At 34.8% G+C, this 19,704-nt stretch overlaps 1 protein-coding gene across 5 annotated transcripts in view; it reads left to right on the top strand.

The window, feature by feature from the left end:
* Positions 1-19,704, top strand: part of HLTF (helicase like transcription factor) — a 45,157-nt gene that overhangs the window by 17,530 nt on the left and 7,923 nt on the right. For 2 of the 5 annotated variants that reach the window (XM_015593800.2, XM_015593799.2), the window contains exons 14-23: positions 1-84; positions 2,023-2,120; positions 8,866-9,009; positions 9,865-10,003; positions 10,660-10,795; positions 12,289-12,468; positions 15,499-15,623; positions 16,128-16,318; positions 19,025-19,150; positions 19,487-19,599. In XM_015593800.2, coding sequence (XP_015449286.1) covers positions 1-84; positions 2,023-2,120; positions 8,866-9,009; positions 9,865-10,003; positions 10,660-10,795; positions 12,289-12,468; positions 15,499-15,623; positions 16,128-16,318; positions 19,025-19,150; positions 19,487-19,599 — 1,336 coding nt within the window. The remainder of the gene's footprint in view (positions 85-2,022; positions 2,121-8,865; positions 9,010-9,864; positions 10,004-10,659; positions 10,796-12,288; positions 12,469-15,498; positions 15,624-16,127; positions 16,319-19,024; positions 19,151-19,486; positions 19,600-19,704) is intronic. The other 3 variants (XM_015593801.2, XM_015593802.2, XM_025050673.1) reach the window with 3 other exon arrangements.

Here is a 19,704-nt window from a genome sequence, read left to right as displayed (position 1 = left end):
CTTCTAAGGTTAAAGAAGATGCAGAATTTGCATGTGCACTTACTTCATCTACCCCTGCAACAAAAAAGAAAGTGTTGAAAAAGGGTTGGTAAATCTGCTGGTTTTTCAGCTTTGTTCTGTTTTTTCTATTTTTCAATGGAAAAATTTTTAAATGACAAAAGTTATAAAACTGTATTATAAGTTTAGAAATTAAAGAAAAAGAATACATAATCCCATTTTTTTAAAATTGTGTTTTCCTTCCAATATCTTTTCCTATTATTTTATTTAGGTCAAAAATTGATGGGAGGAGGTCCCTTACTCATCTGAGTAGCAGAGGTATTTCTTCTAGTGAAGGCACAGAGCAATTTATCGCTGCTTTAAAACTTAATTTGGATTCATTTAAATTATAATAAAGATTTATTTCCTGTATGAGTAGAATTTGCCTTTTAAGAATGTTAGTGTTCTTTATTATTTATTATAATTTTGTATTTTGTAATTGACAGGAAAACAACATTGCTTAGGAGTCTAAATATTTGAGACAGAGATTGAACTCAGGTTAAAGAGATTTGGCACAAGTTGTATCTCTGTACCTAAGTCTCTTTTATTTTACATGTTAGGGATCCAGCAGACAAAGGTGTATTTTCATGGAGCTTATGCCTAACAATAAGAGAAACATTAAATAAGTAAATCATAATTATGGACAGTAAGTGCTGTGAAGAGGAAAACAAGATAGTGAAATAAGGATTAACTGAAGGAGCCTTTTTAAGATGGTGATATTTGAGCTAACAGAATGATAGGAAAGAGCTAACTTTTGGTCTAAGACAAACAATTAGGAATAGAAAATACTAGCATTTTAGATTACTTTTGACCATTGTTTTAGAAATTTTAAGAAATGTTGAACTTTTAGTTGAGATAGAATTAGAATTGAGATGGAATTAAGTTCACACAAAAAGTTTCTGTTGCAGACACATAGCCGTTAATACAAGAAACTTAAAAATTCATAGCTGCGATAAAACCAAAGAAAACATATTTCTGGAAGAGAAACAAAAATCAGAGTGGAGACAGAAGCCATATCTTGTGGTAAATAGTGATTTCTTAAGACACAAAGTCATAAGGGAAAAATTAAATTCTACATTTAAAATTTCCATGCATCAAAAGGCACTGTAAACAGTGAAAAATGATGAAGCTGCAGGAGATATTGATGATAAGTATAACTTACAAAGGATTAATATCTGGAATATGTAAAGCACTCTCTACAGATCAGTTAGATAAATAATAGAACAGCCACTAAGAATATAAATGTACAATCTATGGAAAGAAAACCTAAAGATATACTACCTACAACTCTATAGAAATGTACAAGGAGACATAAAAAATAGTTTTCATTGATGCATTATTTTAGTGAAATATTGGAAATGTAAATAGTGCTTAGTAGGGGAATAGAAAATAAAATTGGAGGGTGTCCTTCCAACACTGACTTCCCCCAGAAGGAGTGAATAGAGAGAGAGAGAGAGAGTGCATCTAAGGAAGAAAAGCTGTATCTTTTATAACTTAATGTCAGAAGTGATGATATATCCTTTCGGTCACACAGACCAACCCTAGTAAATTGTGAGATGGGACTATACGAGGTATGACTCTCAGGGAGTGGATTATCATTGGGGGCCATCTCGGTGTCTGGCTACCCCATTAACTATAGTACAAATTCAGAAAACTGCATAAAACAAATGCTCATCTTAATGAATAGCTATGAATAACTAGTGACTATCAGGAGGTAGTCAAACTTTCTCCTTGTGTCCCCTCCCAATCACAGTCCTCTACCTCTCACCATAAATGGTCAGTGTCTGGGTATTTAGTTGTTTAAAGTGGCAAGGTAAAATCTAGTTCCTGTTACTTCATCATAGAGGGAAACAGAAGTCCATCTGCTTAATTTTAATTCTTCCTAATTTCTCTTTTCATAGAGGTACATGTTGTTATCTCTTTATTGACTTCATACATATTTGAAAAAAAGCACCTAAAATCTGTGTCACTGATCCATTCTTTCAGGAGCATCTGCAGCGGAAGGTTCAAAGAAAACTGATGTCGAAGAGAGATCTAGAACAACACTGATCATATGTCCACTTTCTGTGTTAAGCAACTGGATTGTAAGTCTTCACAGCCTTTTAAAAATGAATAATTTATATTTGTCTTCTACAATAAGAAATAATCTGTTAATATGTCATTCATTAGGAGAAATATATTTGGTCAGCACTTCAAGTTCAAATAATTGTTAGGTGAATTGGAGTTATATTTGCTGAATTGAAGTAATTTTTCTTTGAAGATATACAGTAGAGAAAGAAACATTTTCAGTTGCTATAAGATTTGGTTTATACGTCTGCCCCTGCAATTTCTGTCCCCCAAAGTAGGAAATGTGTATAATTTAAGACCACCATATTTATGAACTGTTGGAACATCTTTCAAGAACTCCACTAACAATAACTTTTTATAACAGCTTATAACATTTAATGAGCTCCTGTGTGCTCAGTTTTTTCCTAAGCTTTTTACATAGATTTTCTCATTTAATTTTCACAATTATTCTCATTTTCCAGGTAACCAAATTGAATCACAGAGAAATTATGTAATTTGCCTAAGGTCATTCAGCTAATAAATGATGGACCTACATTCTGACTGTAGAGTCTCTGCTTTTAAGGCTACCCACAAAAAAAATGTGTGTGTGTGTGTTTTTCTTACAGATTACTTTTCTGTTCTGAAAACATTACTTTGGAGAGAAACTCTTTCTGTAATATGCGTAAGGAACAGCTTGGTTCTGTTTCCTTTCCAGTTAGAGCTTCAAGCTGCATGTTATAATGAAATAATGACTCTTAGGAGCACTGTAGTAGAGGTCACTGGATGTGAACTTCTATTCTTGTCACCTCAAAGGTTACCTGCCTTGGTCTTTCCTCTAATCTCAGAGGTGAAAGAAGTCTTATTCTTTGTGAGGCCAATACCTCAGTCTACACATTGGATTCCATCTCTTCCAGTCTTTGCATTTTATCTGTTATTTTTCCCCTTGCCTGGTTATTCAGTCTCTCCCCACTGGCTCTTTCAGGAAACATACTCAGATTTTTTTATTTTAAAATACTTTCTCTTGATTCGCTCACCTTTAAGTTGCTACTCTTCTGCTTTCTTTCACTGTCATACTCTTAGGGTTTAATTTCTACTTTGTGCTCTTACTAACTCCTTAACTCATTGTAGTCTGGTTTCTGCCACTGGTTCTCTAAACTGCATTGGAAAAGATTAGTAGTTATTGTCTGTCAAATTCCGTGGCCTCTTAAATTTCTTCTTAACTTTTATGTAGCCTTGCCTTCTTTGACTCTTTATCTTTTTATTAAAGTTTTTGGTATATTTTTTTTAAAAATTACATCTGATTAGTGTGCCATTTTTCCTCTTAGGACCAGAATGAATTTTAGTTTGCTCTAGCTCTTTTTAAAATTCCAGCGAAACTATGCCTTTTCTTTTGATTTGTGATCCATCATGGGAAGGGCAGTACATGGATACTTGAATGACAGTTTCAGGATAAGGTTTACAAGTATTAGTGGAGATATAAACAATAGAACTGATTCTTTAAGAGTTTGGAGTATGGATAAGTATTTTTAAAAATGGGTACTCAGTATTATAGTTTTATATTTGGAAAACAAGTTTTGGTAATAAAAACTTTAGAAAGGAAACCATTACAAAATTTGCCTACTAAGGTTATGGTAAAACTGATTTTTAAAGGGATGAGGGATGGCTGGACATATAGGGATTCCGTGTCAAGATTTAGAATTTTACAATATCTCAGCAAGCTACTCTTTTCCTAGTCCCCAAGTAAATGACCTAGCACCCTACTGAGCAGGCTAAAACTACCTTATTTTCATGTCTTCATCTTTAAAAATGGGCAAGAATCTAGTTAAAGGAGTAATATACCAATGTCACTTCCACCACTTACATTTTCTGATATTTAGATAAATTATTTATTCTCCCAATGGAAATGAAATAATACCTATTTCTTCACACACATACATACATAACATAGCAAAATGACTAGAAACTAAATGATATAGTTCTCCTTCTCCAGAAGAGTTAATTATCTTCTATTTCAAGTCTAAGCCTTCCACAAATATACTCTGTTCTGTTTGAAGGCAATCCCATTGATTCATTCATTTTTTTCCCCCCACCATACTTCTTGATAAAATTTTCCGCATTTTTCACCTTCATTCTTTCATGTTTTAGCCTCTCTTCTCAGTCTTTTTGCCTTATCTGTTTCAGGTTTTATTCTCTTTTCAAGCCTGCAGTAGCAGTTTTTGTTCCTGCCTTCTTTAGAAACTCTTTGTGAAGGCTTTCAGTGAGTGACCTCATTGTTGCTATGTCTAATGAGTTCTTTCTTTTCCTCTACCCTGGCTTTGTTTCCTTTTTCATCACCTTTTGTTAGATCTTAGGTTGTAAGTCATCTTTAAATCTTGTAAAGAGAGGGAATGAACATAAATTAAAAATTTAAATATTAATCTTGCATTTCTTCTTGAAACTTTGTTCTTTGGCCTTTCCCAAAACTTTGTTTGCTTCCCCAACTTTCTTACCACTGTTTTGTTCCACACCTATTTTCCTCCCATGGTTCCTATTTAGTTGGCCTATTTTGCCCCCTTAAAGCATAGAATTTTTTTTTAAGTATTATGAAAATTTTTAATGAGATCTTCATTTACTCATCAAGATTCAAGAATTTCAAAATTTGCTTTACTTTTTTATTTTTTTGCTAGAATATTTTTTTAAGTTTATATGCATTTGCTTTTTTCCCGTGTTTATTGAAATATAATAGACAATTGGTTGCTTATATTTACATTGTACAAGTCAATGAGTTTTTTTCAATTCGTTGGCATACAATAATATACCAGTTTCAGTTGTATATCATAGTGATCAGAGATCCACATAACTCACAGAGCAATCACCCCACTAAATCTAATACCCCTCTTCCTCCTTACATATTTATTACGTTATTAACCATCTTCCCCATGCTACACTCTTCATCTTCATGTCTATTCTGTAACTATCTCAATTCCTTTGTCCTCTTTTTTCCTCTCAATCCCCGTCCCATCTAGTATTCCTCAGAATATTCTCTGTATCTATGAGTTTATTTCCGCTTTTGTTGTTGTTGTTGTTGTTGATTTTGTTCTTTACATTCCACATGTACATGAAATCATGTGATACTTGTCTTTATCCGACCCATTTCATTCAGCTCAATACCTTCTAGGTCCATCAAGGCAATATCTTTTTCCATCCGCTTCCTATTAGTCTGTGTGTGTCTTTTCATCTGAAGTGAGTCTCTTATAGGCAGCTTATGTAGGGGTCTTGTTTTCTTATCCATTCAGCCACTCTATCTTTTGGTTGGAGCACTTAACTCTTTTCTATTTGAGGTACTTGTTAATAGGAATATAGTTGCTACCCTTCTTTATTCCTGTTTTTGATGCATGTTTTTTCTTCTTAAAGAAGTCCCTCCAACATTTCCTGTGATACTTGGTTGGTGTTGATAAATTCCTTTAGTTTATTTTTGTCTGGGAAGCTCTTTATCCACTCTAAATGATAGTTTTGCTGGATAAAGTATTCTTGGTTGTAGATCCTGGGTTTTCATCAAGTTGAATATTTTGTGTCAAGCCCTTCTATCCTCTATAGTTTCTTTTGAGAAATCAGCTGCCAGTCTTATGAGTGCTCCCTTTTAGGTAACTAACTGCTTTTCTCTTGCTGCTTTTAAGATCCTCTCTTTGTATTTAACTTTTGGTATTTTAATTAGGATGTGTCTTGGTATGGGCCTCTGTGAGTTCCTGGTTTTTGGGACTCTGAGCTTCCTGGGGTTGTATGTCTATTTCCTTCACCAGGTTAGGGAAGTTTTCCGTGATTATTTCTTCAAATAGCTCTTCAGTGTCTTGTTTCTTTTTTTCCTCCTGGTACTCCTATGGCACAGATATTTTACATTTAATAGTGTCCCATAGGCTCCTTAAATTATTATTATAGTCTTGGCTTCTTTTTTCTTGCCATTCTGATGGAGTGTCCTTGGCTTTCCTTTCCTCTATATAAGTCATTTGATCCTCTTCTTTATTTACCTTGTTTATTTCATTTAATATTCTTCTCATCTCAGATAATGTGTTCTTCATTTCTGACTGGTTCCCGTTTATAATTTCCATTTTTATGTTTTTTATCTCTTTGTTAAAGTTCTCACTGAATTCATCTACACTTCCCATACATTCATAACCAGTGTTTTGAACTCTACATCTGTTAGATTGCTTGACTCCATTTTTCCTGGATCTCTGTTCTGTTCTCTCATATGGTTTCTGCTTCTTTTTCTTCCCATTTTGGCTGCCTTTCTGTGTCTGTTTCTATGTACTAAGCAAAGCTCTTAACTTTCCTGGTTTTATTAGTGTGGCTTTGTATAGTAGGTGTCCAGTGGCACAGTCCTGAGAGGGGTTCAGCTGCAGGCCAAGTTTAGCCCCAGCCTGTGCTCCTCCTGGGCCACTTGTTAAGATTTAGCAAGCAATCCACAGATGCTGTGCTTATAGTTGCCTCAAAAGGTCACACCGTAAACTGGGGCCAGCTGCCACCAGTGTGAGTCTTGGCGCTGCTCAGCAAGGGCACCTGACTAAGCAAGGACACAACTGGATGTGGCTTGGGTGGAGTGACCTCTGTCATCTAGTTTGATGATACCTTAGATATGGTGGTGCTACATCCACGCACTGGTAGTGCGGAGGGCTCAAAAGAGGAATAATGGATACTGCTGGCTCTTCTGTACAGAGCAAGTCTTGCCTCTGGCCCACACTCCTACAACTCAGTGCCCCCTGTAAGTCCCTAGTGCCCCCTGCACAGCCAGACTGTCGCTGGTGCTCAGAGCAAGCTGGTCTGTCCCTGCAAAAATTGGCTCGCGGGCATAGCCCTTTTAAGAGGCGTCTGCTGCTGCTACAGCCTTCGTCCCCCTCAGCTGCTTGGGACTAGCCAGCCCAGTGTCCTCGCCCCACCCTACCTTCTGCCATTGCAGGGTGATTTCTTAGTTCTCTCCCTAGTTGTGTGGCTTGTTCATCTAGACCTCAGGTGATTTTTCTTGCTGTTTGCTCCTTGTTTCTGTCACAACTTTGATTTGGTCACCAGAGAGATGAACAGAGCCTCTTTCATCTTAGCCATTTTTTTTCTCTGCTAGGATATCCCAGGCATCATGTTATAATTCCCAATAGAAACATAAGCCTGCTCTTTAAATATTGGTATTCTGTAGGCCTATTTTCTCATTGTACATGTTCTCCCTAGAAAATCTTACTTCATGTGTTGTCTGCTGATAACTTTAAAATCTATATCTGCACTTGCATTATGAACCAGTCTTTAAATTTTCCTAGTATACTTCTCCAGTCAGTTATTCTGTAGTGATCAAAATTTTTAAATGTATAAAATAATAGTTACTTTATCTGTTTCTCATCCTTATACTTATTTCCCTCCTTTTTTAAACTTCCCTATATTTTATCACACAGTTCTAGGCAGTCATTTTAAGTATGTGGCTTCTTTGTTTTCTTTATGAAGATATCCCATATTTAATTAGTCCTCAAGTCCCATCAATCCTTATTAGTATCTTTCTTTCGCACCTGTTTTTTATTCTATTCTTAATGCTATTTTGGTTTAGGGCTTCATCTCTTTCCTAATGGTTTCCCAGCTGTCTTTCTCTCTTGTCTTTAATCTAATCATGATATATATTTTTTTCGTGATTAATAAAAAGACCGAAAACAAGTTTTCAAAAACTGATTATGTCCTCGAAGAGGGCAGGAACCTGGTTTTACTTTTCTTTTCAGCTGTACGATCCTCTGGTTAATACCTGGCACATAGCAGGCATATAATGAATGAAAGTGGATACTGTGCTTGAATCTTTGCCTACATTCTTGAAAATAATTGGTTGTTCTTTTACTGCTTAATCTTCATATCATTAGGTCTATTTACTAACTGGAAACATTAAAGATACTTTGTGTTAAAATATTAAATTTTGAAAACCTAATTATTATTTTAAAGAAGCTTGGTTTTCCATATCTAAAAAGATATTCGCACACTGATATTTATAGCAGCATTATTCACAGTGGCCAGGACATGGAAGCAACCAAAGTGTCCTACAATAGATGATTGGCTAAAGAAGCTGTGGTACATATATACAATAGAATATTACTCAGCCATAAGAAGAGATGAAATACTGCCACTTGCGACAATGTGGATGGACCTCGAGATAATCATGCTAAGTGAAATAAGCCAGACTGAAAATGTTGAAAATCACATGCTATCACTTATATGTGGGATATAAACCTAAAAGCAGCAAACAAACAGAACCGACAGAGACACATGGACATGGACTATAGGCTAGTGGTTACTAGTGGGGTGCGGGAGGAGCGGGGAGGTAGACAGGGTATAGGAGGTCAAATATAGGGTTTAGGAGGAGGGTAAAGTGGATAAAGGAGATCAAATATATGGTAGCTGAAGGAAACACACGATAGAATATACAGATGTGAAATGATAATGTACACCTGAAAATTATATAATTGTATTAGCCAATGTTACCCCAGTAAACTTAATTAAAAAAAAAAAAAAAGAAGCTTGGTTTGTTTTTCCTCTTAAAAGTGAAGTGGCTGCTCATTGGTAGGACCAGGCAAAGTTTATACAATATGTTATTGTATATGTGTCAGTTTTTCTGCCAATAAAATGATAATTAGTATTATTATCATTCTTATTTTAGTTTCAAGAAACTTGATCTTATGTAATTTTAGTGTGATTTGTGACACTACTACCAGGACAGTACTTTTTATATACATATTTAACCTGACATTGATCTGCTTATTATTCAAAATATTTCAAATTTTCTTTCAGGACCAGTTTGGACAACATATAAAATCAGATGTGCACTTGAATTTCTATGTTTATTATGGTCCTGATCGTATTAGAGACCCAGCCTTGCTTTCAAAACAGGATATTGTTTTGACCACATACAATATTTTAACTCATGACTATGGAGTAAGTATGCTAATACTCAGAGATTTTAAAAAATTAAATTTAAGAAATATGTTTCAGGTTTCTAAAGTGTTCTAAAATTCAGGCTTTATTCTTTTTTCTTTCTAAATACTTAAAAATAAATAGCAAATTGTGTTTTAATGTTTTGTAAATAAAAGGTTGCACTTTTAGATAATAATGTAAGAACATTTTTCATTTAGAACACTTCAAAGTTAAAATTTTAAATTTGAATTGTAACTAAGTATATATAACCATTTGTAAATGAATTCTATTTTTTAAATATTCTAGAATATTGTTTTTTATCACAATGATTTTATTGTCCTAGTTCCAAAATAAACTTTTTTGTAGCTGAAATTTGTTTCCCAAGTCATTTAGAAGTGTAATTGTTGTTTGTCTATAATTTCATTTTTTAAGTTAAAATGTTTTTAAAATACCTTATTTTCAAAATTCTAGTGTTCTGATAAGAATGTTAACTTTTACCTAAAGAGAGTACTTATGTTATATTCATATAATTTTTACAATTGACAATTTTTATATCATTACTATGTTTCAGTCTGAGCCAGGTCACAGCAGATAACTAAATTACCTGGGTTTGAATGCTAGCTCTGCCACTTTCTAGCTGTGGTACTGTAAGCAACATATTTCACACCTGGTGCTTCAATCTTTCTCATCTGTAAAATAGGAGTAATAATACTTCATAAGCTTGTGAACATTTGATATTTAATGTATGTAGTTGCTTAAAGCAGTACCTACCAATAGTAAGTTGATTTGAGAGTAATAACTCATATTATTTATCAAATTACATAAAGTACAATTTTAATTTCCTGTGTTTTTAATTCACATGAAACATTTATTCAGACGAAAGGTGATAGTCCATTGCATAGCATAAGATGGCTAAGAGTGATCCTGGATGAAGGACATGCCATACGAAATCCAAATGCTCAGCAGACAAAAGCTGTTCTTGATTTAGAAGCAGAAAGAAGATGGGTATTAACAGGTAATGATAGCATTATACTTAAAAAAAAAATTAACTCCCAAATATGTATGATTAAGTATGTTAGTGAAGTAACTTTGTAAACGTCAAGTGGCTATAAAGTCTGCTTTAAAATTAATCATAGAAATCATTTAGTAAAATTTTTGATTTGTTCTTCATAATTTCCCATGAAATAACAACATTTGAATTATAGTTAATTTATGGGACAATCTTACTAGACTTATTTTTGAACATTGGAGATTCATTAGACATCTTAATTCTTCAATCAGAATCTTAAGTTTTCTGCTTCCCATCTTAGAGCCTGTTTGCTTTACTAGACGATAGGAAAGAGAACATAAACTCAAATCAGTTTTTCCCTTCTTGCTAGTGCTGCTGATTTACAAATCAAAAAAGCACGTGTTCTTGATAAGGAGAAAGTTGAATTTGCTGGATCTGTGGTCTTTTTCTTTGTTAGTAAGGCAAGTGAGAGCTGAAATTTAGGGCAAAACTATATTTAGAGGTTACACATGTTTAAGAAAGGATTATAATATCAGCTTGATAGTGAGTGTGCCTAGTACAGAGTGCCCATTTTCAACTGTTGTCTCCTTTGGTTGGGCCAAATGACTATCCTGATTGGATATGCTGGTTATAGAGTTGTAACAATTTTCTGTTATTTTTAGGTACTCCAATTCAGAATTCTTTAAAGGACTTGTGGTCTCTTCTTTCCTTTTTAAAACTTAAACCATTTATTGATAGAGAGTGGTGGCATAGAACAATACAGCGTCCTGTCACAATGGGAGATGAAGGAGGACTTAGGTAAGTAAATTCATGACAAATGATTATTATTATCTACAAATAACTGTTAGCAATTTGAACCACTTGCCACTTTCATTACTGTTTTAACTTGACTTTTGGCTTTCCTCTCCAGAAAGTGTTTACAGCTTCATGCCTTTGACTCTCAGAACCTAGTGATTCTTGTTTTGGGAGACAAAGATTTCTAACTACCAGTAAAACACAAACCCTTCCGTCCTATGATTTTTGTCAAACTGAAAGGAGAGACAGAACTTTGTGGTCTTTGTGTATTGCTATAACCCCTGAAACCACCATTAATAGATAAAGTAATGACAGGAAAAACATTGTATGCTCTGAGGGTCCAGTATGCACTAAATTTTTATAACGTATCTTGTATGTAGCTTTATATAGTGGTAATTGAATGATGGAATAATGTACAATGGCATCAAGCAGAGTTTTTTAAAAGAAAGTTGTTTCTGGTGGAGACAGATAAAAGTTGAGAAAAGTAAAATTCAACTTATTGATAGCCATTTTGCAAGGTACTAGGCAAATGTGGTTTAAGTTTTTTGTCTAGAATATTGGTTTTCAAATAGAAGTTTGGGGATTCATTAGTGGTTTGTGAAATTATTTAAAAAGATGGCAGCTAGCATTATAACGAAATAGTCAAAAATTTAATAGCAGAGAGCATCACACATAGTAAGTACTGTTTAATGAAATGTTTGTGTTATAAGTGTATGTGCTTATGTTTATGTTTGCTAAATGAAGTAAACTGTATTTCTTACTGTGAGTTCTAGTGAAAATTAAAAAGCCACTAACCTAGTTTGCAAAACTGTCTACTTGATTCCCTAGATCCAGCTATTTAAATTATAATTTAAGGAATTGTATTTATATTTCAGTGTTAGGCAAAAACTTTTTTTAAAAAAAGAATTTCTATATTTCCTTTTATTCCGATATTGAGAAGGTAGTGTAAAGGTGTAGAACCTGGAAGGCATTTCTCCCTCTACTGGATTGTCAAATGTTTTTATAGTTATGGCATTCATTACTTTATAAAAATTATTTATTTATGTACCTTGATTTTGGTAATAGTGAAAATACTTTTTGAAGGTAAGATCTTACTTATTTATATTTTATGATATTTAGTATAATACCTTGCACTTAATAAGCACGACAGGTGCTTATTAAGAATTTGAGTGTTGAATATGGGTGATGTATTTGAGGAATTGAGAAATAAAAAGGTTAGTGATTAGAACAAAAATGGGGAGAAAAGTTTAAAGATTCAACCATATGACAGATATTGAATTGAGGGCAAATGTCAAAGCATTTTGTTGCTATAATTTTCTGTTTGTAGATTATGTCTGTGATTATCAGATTGGGTAATACCCCGAATGAATGATTTTTAGTAAATCCTTTATTAAGGTTATAAAACAGTAGTAGTTTAAAATATTCTTTTTTGTTCTTATTGAATTAACTTATATAGAAATAAAAGGTTATGTAATTATTCGTTTTATTTTGGCTAGGCGTTTACAGTCCCTAATTAAAAATATTACACTTAGAAGAACAAAGACAAGCAAAATTAAAGGAAAACCTGTTTTGGAGTTACCAGAACGTAAAGTATTTATTCAGCACATTACACTTTCAGATGAAGAGAGAAAGATTTATCAGTCTGTGAAAAATGAAGGCAGAGATACTATTGGAAGGTATGGAGAAAGAAAGCCATTTTAGAAAATAATTTTTATTTTCTTTGTTTCCCATTTAACTGAATAGCATTTTTAAGATATGTTAGCAGTAAAGTCTGAAGTATACTGAGATATACTTCGTCTGTATACTATCATCTGCTTCTTCATATTTAAACTACTTCTTATAAATTAGTAGTTAAAGTGGATGAATTGATATTGTAATTTACCAGGTAAGTAATTTCTTAAGATAGGGAAAAATTAAAGTTGATCTGAAATGGCAAGTTCTGAATTACTAGTCAGAAGACCTTGCTTGCTTCTCTATTCCGGGCTCTGTGTCATGAGGGTAGATGAAACTTTGAGAGATGTATATATGTAGAGAAAGTAAACCTATTTAAGGACCAAAACTTTGGGAACTGCCCACATTCAAGAAATCAGAAAATAAAGAAAAACCACTTGTAGGAGATTCTATCAAGGAGAGGAGTATGAAGAAAAAGAAAACTGTTATAGAATCCTAGGAAAGAGCATAATCAAGAGAGAATAGTTAGTAGTGTCACATAGTGTAGACACTTTGAAAAGTTTATTTAATTTGGTGATTCAGAGGTTACTGGTGTAAACTATCGGAATAGTTTCACCAGAATGAGGTATATAGCCAAATTGTAGGACTAAGAGGATTACAAAGAACTAGCCGCTATAGGGGTACATCATTTTTCACAAAGTTTGTAAAAGGAGGAAGAGTGAGACTAGTCAATAGCATTGATAGTTGTTTGCTGGATCAATTATTTGATAGTTTTATTTAGGTAACTGCCTTAAGAGGAAGAGAACACGGAAGAGAGTACAGGTACAAAAGAAAATAAAGCAAATCGGTAGAGAAAAGTGAAGCCTAGGTGGGAGTATATAATATCAAGAGCATAATCAGTGAAATAAGAGACAAGGGTATGTATGAGACAAGGGTAGGAAGTTGAGGAAAGAAGACTGGATTTCAGTAGTCATACAAAGGTAGGATTTTTAAGAGTGGTTGAGAGACTTCATGTAGTATTGGATTATTGGATGTCTTTAGAGGTTAAGTCAGTCTGACTTTCCAACAACACGTGGAAATCTGGAAATAGAAGTTGATGAAGTATATTAAAGGGACTGGGAATTGGTAGAAGGTGAGAAATTCTATCCAAGCAAGAGCATGTTTGATGTGAATACAGGAACCAGAATGAATGTGAGACAAGTGAAGGCAGAACAGGGCTGAGAAAATAGGAGAATCTTCAAAATATAAGAACTTCAGTGAGTTACAAAGTAAGTTTATTAGGAATTACAGATATTGAGAAAGATTATTTTAAGAAAGAGGTTTCAAAGCAGAGATTTCAAAGCAAAGAGGCACAGAGCAGTTTGGTAACTTATACTGGTGTCACACAGCTAGTGAATGACAGAGCTGGTATCTAAACTCAGGCAATTTGGTTCTAGAGCTTGTAAATTTAATCTTTATATTGCCTATTCTCACATTCTTGAATATTTAGAAGTATTTGTTCCCATAATACTATTAGTTATAACAGATACATATTTACATCGCTTACCATGGTGTCGGTGGTATTCTAAATGCTCTGTATGTTTTAACTTTTTTAATACAACAGTCCTATGAGGTATTTATTATTACTATGCCACTGTGAGCATTCACATCAAGACAGAGTTTAAGAAACCTGTCCAAGGTTTCTTAGTTAAATTGGAAGAATCAGGTTTTGAACTCAGACAATCTAGCTCTATTAGAGTCTGTGCTCTAATAATTAGGCTAAATTTCTTCTATTGCCTGAATACTTAAATATCAGATTGGTTTAGTGTATAATTTTGGATCATCCATTCTTCCTTCAGAATCTGTATTGTCGTTGTTCTTCCGGACTTTATATCGAATGTTTCTGTGGGAAACTCTGACCTTTTTTGGAAAGTTTTCTTTAAATATTGTTTACTGTTCCATTTTATTTCTCTCTGTGTAAACAAAGATGTTCTTTGTTTTTCCATATATATTATTCAACTTCAGTTCTTTACATCTTTCTGTTTAATTTTGCTTTTCTCTATCCTGTTTCCCACATTCTTTCCTATGTTTTTATCAGTGGCTAGTCTCTTTTATTCTGGTTTCAGTGTGGCTTTTATCTCTGATGGTTCACTTTTCTCTTTTACGCTCTTGAGCTATGCTGGCTCATCTTTATTTTCTTTGCTGTTTTACCATACCTTTTTGAAGCTCTTTGTCTCTGATTTAACCTGTTGGATTTTCTTTTAGGAGGAGTTGTTTTATTGAGTGGTGTTAAGTTATGGCAATATTCGTGGTCCTGATTTTTATTTGCTCTTTGGCAACATTTTTCTGATGAGTTTTCTTTCACTGTCATTTGTTCTCCCTCTTGCTCTTTGCTGGTTATGACTTATATTTGAATATCTTTAGTTCTTTCTGGATTAGCAAGAGATTCATATGAAGGAGATGGGATCATACCTGTGCCCCAGGCTAGCAGGATGTATCCCTGTTTATGACTCAAGGTTACATGGAAGTTCTTTTAGGTTTCGCTTGTGCTCACATAACAGAGACCAGAAGCTTTAAGATTCCTTACAGTGTGGAATGCTATGCCATAGTCTTTTTTGAAAACACAGGTCTGTGTGTTGTTTTCTTATTCAGTTTGCCTTCCCTCCTTCTTGGTGTAAAACTTTTCCAGGGGAAGTTGACGCCATCAGTCGTACATGCTGTTTTTGTGCATGAGAGAAGCTGATTTTCCCCTTGGGGCATGCCATCTATTTTGAAGAATTGTGCTCTGGAAGGTCTGTTTGAGATCTGTAGTCATATCTCTTGGCATCTTCCTATCTTAGTTATACTGCAGTCAGCAGCCATTTCTTATAATTTTGCTTAATTTTTACAAATCTCTCCTGGTTTCATTAAAGATAACGTTTGCTCTTCTGTTCCTTATTCTTGTTTTGATGTGATTTCCAGAGAAGAGAACAATGCCATTTTTATTTGACTGTTAGAATATGAAATTTTGTTATGTTATTTAACATTTCATAATATTTTAACATTTTTACCTTAAGGTATTTTAATGAAGGGACTGTGCTTGCACACTATGCAGATGTCCTGGGTCTTTTGCTTAGATTGCGGCAGATTTGTTGTCATACTCAGCTCCTTACAAATGCAGTGTCTTCCAGTGGTCCCTCAGGTAGGTAAATATGATTGGTTTACACCATTATATTTGTTAGACATATTTAAATAAGAATGAGAAATTTTTCATATGGCTTAAATTTAGTTTGTTATTTGTCAGATAGACATTGTTTTTAGTATAGGACTCAACTGGGAATGTACCCAAGAGTTCTCTTACCAATGGAATGGGATATTAATGAGATCTTCCAGTATTTCCACTAATAGACACACTTTATCTATCTATCTATCTATCTATCTATCTATCTATCTATCTATCTATCTATCTATCATCTATCTATCTATAGTAGAAAAGTTTTATTAGAAGGGAAAGTACACTTCCAGAAGTGGAAGTGGGCCTGAGCAAGAGAAATGTGGCTCAAAAGGCCAGGATTTCAAATTTAAAACATGCATTTTGCCTATGATAGAAAAGGATTAAAGATTGCTCAAGCAAACTTTTTCCTGTATATAGAAGATTAACTTGTCTAGTCATATTACAAAATTTGCTCTGAAATTAATTTTTCAGCCTTTTCTCTAGGAAATGATACACCCGAAGAACTACGAAAGAAGTTAATAAAGAAGATGAAGTTAATTCTGAGCTCAGGTTCCGATGAAGAATGTGCAATTTGCTTGGATTCTTTAACAGTTCCTGTCATAACACATTGTGCACATGTCTTCTGTAAACCCTGTATTTGCCAAGTCATTCAGAATGAACAGGTTAGTTTTATGCTTAGTACAGATTCAGTGTTTGATGGAGTGGTGCAACCAGTCTTGAGTGTAATGAAAACTCAAGTTCAACAGCCTAGAAGGAGCTTTATGCTTGGATTAACTAATATATCTTTCATGGTTAATTATATCAGTATTTAATAAGTGATATATTTCTTATAATTAAACCTTTTTAATGTAAAAAGATACTGTATTTTTGGAGGCATGTTTCATTCAATATCCTAGTTCTACTGATTGTTTACATCATCACTGTCCAATAAATAAGTCAATAATGTGAGACCCAAAGGTACTTTTAAATTTTCTAGTAGAAACAAATGAAGTTAACTTTTTTATCCAGTATATCTAAAATATAGAAATAATTGATTAATTTATTTTTTCCCTGTGGACATGAGCTTTTTTTTTACACCAGCAGCCTCAGGTGTAAAAAAGGAACAGGGCCTCAGCCAGTGAAGTGCCCCTGGTAGATTGGCAAGGGTCAGGGGCATGGGAAATGGCCCATGCTGCAAGATCATGATGGGGACCTCATGAGTTGAGGCATCTACCTCAGGCTGTGGAGGTGTCTCTATGTTGCCTCCAGTGGAGGTCTGAAATAAATACCATGAAGGTGTGGGGTTGGGGGAAGACAAATGCTGGGAGCTACAAAAAGGAATCAGACCACAGCTGTGTAGGGTCCTGGCAGGAAGGCAGGTCTAAGTATGAGGCTTCAGTGAGTTTTACAGTGAGGCAAAACACCCCCCTCCCCCAGCTGTGGAGTGAGATGGTCCTCCAGGTGGGGTTCCAGGAGACCAGGGGTTCTTGATGAGGCCTAGAGGGCCAGGAATATCCAACTACATCTGCTCGAGATCCAAACATTCAGGCACCCCTGGGGCAAAAGTGGGAGTTGGGATAGGGACTGTAATAATTTGGGGTCATTGGCCTGAGTCACCCAAGGGGAGGCCAGGGCTTTGCATTTTGGAGAAGACAGCTTGTTTCATTTAGAAGTTGCTGACAAGGGGATGGATGCTATATCCTCGATTTGGCCAGGGTCATGTCCTCCTCAGAAACAGCCCTTTGGCCATGAGTTCTTCCCAGAAACATCCCTTCTCCTGGGAACAGAGTGTCCAGCTAAGGGAGCTGCTCTGGCCTGCCCAGGTGGGACACTTAGTCCTGGAGGGTGGAGGGTGGGGTCCTGGAGTTTCAACTGCAGCTAGGGAGTTGAGGGCAGGATGAAGGGCTTCCAGCCACCCCCCCACAAAGGCCTTCTCTCTTGTAGAGGTGGGGGCTGGGCTCCTAGGAAGCCTGTCATCCATTGGGGCAGGTCAGATTTCTACGGTTGTGTTTATACGGTTCATTTGGTGTTAGGGGTCACCTGGGGTAGGGTCCATGAGCCCACCAAGCAGTCAAGGGAGTTTTGCTGTCAGTGGCCTCCATCCCACAGAGCAGACAGGGACAGGGCATAGCCAAGTCATGTCCTGCTAAGAGCATTAGGAAGAGAAGCCAGTATGACTATCTTCTACCTCCCCCTCCAAGTCCATGGCCTCATGGTGGGCTGCCAGGTGCAAGAGTCTGTGGGGGCCTGGTCACAGCTGTAGTTGTAAGCAGAGGCTGACGTTGGTTGCTCTAGGATGCAGCGGCCAGGGATGCCCAGATTCCAGCCTTTTGTGCCCATGGCACTTACTGACCATGCCATTGGGGCTGCATACTTGGGTCTTAACAGGCACCACAGTCACAGGAGCTACTGCAGTGTATGTTTGTTGCCCCCTCCTCCAGGGCAGTATAAAAATTATTAATGAGATACTTTACATGATTTTTTAAACTTAAATGTTCAAAATCCAGTGTTATTGTACTCTTATAGCACATCTCAATTTGACTTTGCCACTTTTCAAGGACTTAATTGCTGCATGTGGTTTTTGGCTATTGATTAAGATAGGTCTTATGTTTGATAGAATTTTTTGAAGTAGAATAATCTTTTAAGCATTTCTTCAACTGAGGTAAAATTTTTAAAAACATTTTTGATATGTGATATACATATAATAAAAAATGCACAAGTCATGATTGTATAGCTCAGTGAATTAAGAATTAAACACATCCATGTAACTAACTACCTAGACTTTGTTGTGTCCTCTCCTAGTCATTTATGCTCTCCCTCCTCTTTAAAGGTAATCTCACTATACTGACTTCTAACATTGTTTCAGTTGCAGAATCTTTTTTATTATAATGGTATTTGATATATAGTTATTTAAGAAATAATCTTATTATCATGTCTTAGTACAAATGGACACAACAGATACTGCTTTGAATGAACCTGATAGGATTTAACAAATCTTGACTGGTTTACAGGCCATCAAGAAAGAAATTTTTTTCCTTCTAAATAGTTCCAACTAGTTTGCTATACTGTAGTTAGGTTCGAGAAACTGTTATTCACAGTTTTATTACTTGTCTGCAAATAGTATAATATTTATGTCAAGCTCTTGTTGCTGGTCAAGATCATGCACTTTTGCTCTTTTTTACCCATCCCACTTAACCACATTAGAACATTATATCTATCTGGAGTTCAGCATGTACAGTTTTCTCTCAAATGGATGAATCTAATAGAAGTTTAATAAAATACTAGCTATTAGAGATAGAGAATTTACAATACTTTTTAAAAATTTTAGGCAAATTTTTATTTCAGTTCCTTTGATAAGTATCATTCATACTTTGTTCTTTCTTATATAGCCACATGCTAAATGCCCTTTATGCAGAAATGATATACATGGTGATAATTTATTAGAATGTCCTCCAGAAGAATTGGCTTGTGACACTGAGAAAAAGTCTAACATGGAATGGACATCCAGTTCAAAGGTAAAATACACATGCATAAATATTTGAGTATTTGTTTTGTGTTTATATAAAGAAATACTATATATAAAAATAATAATTATGCTTTTAATGTTGTCATTTGAATATTATACTCTGTTGATGGTTATTGGCTTTTTTTAAATTTTTGGTGATAGATTTCAGAGAAAAGAAAGGTTTCAGATTATGATAGTATTCATTCAGTCTTAATTTTAAAAAGTTAGTGGTCTTTTGCATTTTAGGGAAATAACATGGCAGCACCTTTCTCTTCATAATAAAAAAAATTTGGATGCATTTTGCCAATTCAAAATGGAATCTAATGGGTGTCCTAATTTTTTTCAGATTAATGCCTTAATGCATGCATTGATTGACTTAAGAAAGAAGAACCCCAACATAAAAAGTTTAGTTGTTTCTCAGTTTACGACGTTTCTGTCTTTAATAGAAACACCACTAAGGTAAGTTCAACAGTGTTTCTCACTTTGAGTAAAAGGATTTTTACGTAAGTGTTTTGATTTGGATAGCAAAAAAATATTTTTGTTTTACCAGTTTTATTTATTTCA

Source organism: Pteropus alecto, unplaced genomic scaffold (assembly GCF_000325575.1).
Source record: "Pteropus alecto unplaced genomic scaffold, ASM32557v1 scaffold75, whole genome shotgun sequence".
NCBI lineage: Eukaryota > Metazoa > Chordata > Mammalia > Chiroptera > Pteropodidae > Pteropus > Pteropus alecto.
Note: the sequence above shows the minus strand (reverse complement) of the source record. Positions and strands in the feature narration are given on the sequence as shown.